Here is a 2444-nt window from a genome sequence, read left to right as displayed (position 1 = left end):
ATATATATATATATATATATATATATATATATATACTTACATATATATATGTGTGTATATATGTATATACATATTTATACTTACATACACGAGTGTGTGTGTGTATGTGTGTGTGTGTGTGTGTGTGTCTGTCTGTCTGTCTGTCTGTGTCTGTCTGTGTCTGTCTGTCTGTCTGTGTTTGTGCGTGTGTCTTTGTGCTTGAAAATAGAAACACACTATTCAGTAGTCGTACTTGATTTGATTTATTAGTCTGAAGTTTAGGAACCACTCCATCACAATGAGTTTTAAGGCATTTTAAGTACGCTTAGGCGACAAAGTGATGAAGTAGTTTTAAGGATAAAATAAAACGATAAATTGCTTTATGTATTAAATTATATAAAAGAGAATAGTTCATAGATAGCTCTTTACTGACTAATAATAACCAGGGATTTTGTGGCAACCTTAAATATAAGGTATAAATATTTCATCTGCGTCATCTCAACATACCCTTGATATCTTTTGAATTTTATCTTGCTGACTAAGACCATGACAAATTGTATAGAGGTCATCTTATGGTTTTTACGTTATAGTTTGAATTTCTATTTTATTTTTTTTATTTTTCTTCTCCATCATATTTACATCTTCGATCGTTTGTGGTAAAACTCGGTTTCCAGTTTCCGGTAAAAATACTTGAAGTAAAATGGAAGAAATTATACATCCGGTTCCAATGATAATCCCAGGAGCCCAAGGGGCAACCACAGCCTAGAGATAAAAACCTAACTATATTAGTGCAGTTATATAAAATATATTCTATCATTTGATGAAAACAACAATCAAGAAATTATGATGACAACCAATGAAAATAGCAGGTTTAATAGTAAAGTATAAGCTATGTAAACCAATTGATGCCGTTGGTTTGTTTCATTATGAAGAGAATTGAAGGAAACAACTTTTTTTTCTGACAGATTCGTTATACATCGTGTAGATATTAATAGAGTAACGGACAAACGTAAAGAGGTGATAGAGAGTGAGAGAAGGGGAGAAAGAGGGAGAAAGAGAGAAAGAGAAAAAGAGAGAAAGGTAAAGAGAGTAAAATAGGTGAAACGTTAGGTTGGAAAGATAAAACTGCTTTAGTAAGAGAAGGACTGTTACGAATATAAAAAATGAATCTCACTAAAGAAAAGAGAGACAGAAGTGGGGAGAAAGGGAGAGAAAGAGATGACTGCTCTAGACAAGGAAAATGTTTAAAGAATGAAATTGCTGTCGGCAAGGGAATGTATGTTCAATGTTGGAGAGAAAAGGAGAAATGAATAGAAAATGAATTGAATAGAAAATGTTTGTGGAGCAAAGAAACTTCTAATAAACAGTGGAAAATCTCTTTTCTGTAATACATGTAAATTATAAAAAAAAAAAACAAGACAAAATGAATGCAATACATGACATATAAGTACTTTCTATAGCAATTACGCATATATCCAATAGATACGCGGACAGTAAGAGAGTGTGAGAGATGGGTGTTAGAGTTATTTCACAAACGTGATTAGTTATATGTGATGCATAATGAAGTCCATGTTAAAGATATTAATAATTAAGTCGATGCCGTTGAACATTTTGGTGACGGTTAGATTCAACAAACTGAAGATTTCCTTACCAAGAGTTTGAGGAACGGTGTTGCCAAGCATACAATCCGCATGGAAGTCGTAGCAAAACCACTTCCAACACTTCTACAATCAGAAAAAGATTTACAATTAAAAACAATGGTTAGTAAGAATATATAATTCAATAATTATGCCACACACTTGAGAAGGTTAAAAAAGGTGGAACAACAGGTTAGATTCTTAAGAAAATAATGGGCGTAATTCTGGTTTAAACACCCCCATATAAGCCCTCATAACTTTTTCAGATGACTTTTGCGAATTTGTGTTCTACACATGGGAATTCATAAGGATATAAAATATATTTGGGTGTGATTTAAAAGAGATTTAGCTATTTTTAGCACATCCCACGACCACCTGATACCTTCTTTGTTTCGTTGTCACTCTGACATGTATATATATTTTTCGATACTCCCTATAAACGCATTTAATGGAATGATGGTGCACCGAAAAGTGGTCCTTTGCTGGGATTCAAGCAAAAAATCCAGACTGTCCGTATTTCAAACTCCGATTTTAGAAACAAAATCAAAAAGAGTGGAAATTTTAAGATTTATGAGAAAGGGGTTAAAAAGTTTTTGAAAAATCCTTTTCGTAATCGTATGAATTTCCGTGCGTAGAACACAAACACGCAAAACTTCTTTGAAACTTTTAAAAAATAAAAAAGCTATGAGGCGTTACATGGGGTGCCTAAACCAGAATTTCGCCAAATAATGTATCCTTTGTTTAGTTTGTGTTCAAACAGCTATAATTGCATTGCTTCTCTCCCTCTCTCTCTCTCTCTCTCTCTCTCTCTCTCTCTCTCTCTCTCTC

General features: G+C 33.2%; 1 protein-coding gene across 5 annotated transcripts in view; it reads right to left on the bottom strand.

Annotated features, from left to right (window-relative positions):
• LOC106869267 (solute carrier family 22 member 4) overlaps positions 1-2444 on the bottom strand; it is a 27179-nt gene that overhangs the window by 8329 nt on the left and 16406 nt on the right. For 2 of the 5 annotated variants that reach the window (XM_014914958.2, XM_014914938.2), the window contains 2 exons: positions 1631-1703; positions 224-741 (listed from right to left, as the gene is read on the bottom strand). In XM_014914958.2, coding sequence (XP_014770444.1) covers positions 559-741; positions 1631-1703 — 256 coding nt within the window. In that variant the 3' untranslated portion in view covers positions 224-558. Of the gene's footprint in view, positions 1-223; positions 756-1630; positions 1704-2444 lie in introns of those variants that run through there. The other 3 variants (XM_052971572.1, XM_052971573.1, XM_014914949.2) reach the window with 2 other exon arrangements.

The sequence above is a fragment of the Octopus bimaculoides genome, chromosome 11, assembly GCF_001194135.2.
Source record: "Octopus bimaculoides isolate UCB-OBI-ISO-001 chromosome 11, ASM119413v2, whole genome shotgun sequence".
Classification (NCBI taxonomy): domain Eukaryota; kingdom Metazoa; phylum Mollusca; class Cephalopoda; order Octopoda; family Octopodidae; genus Octopus; species Octopus bimaculoides.
Note: the sequence above shows the minus strand (reverse complement) of the source record. Positions and strands in the feature narration are given on the sequence as shown.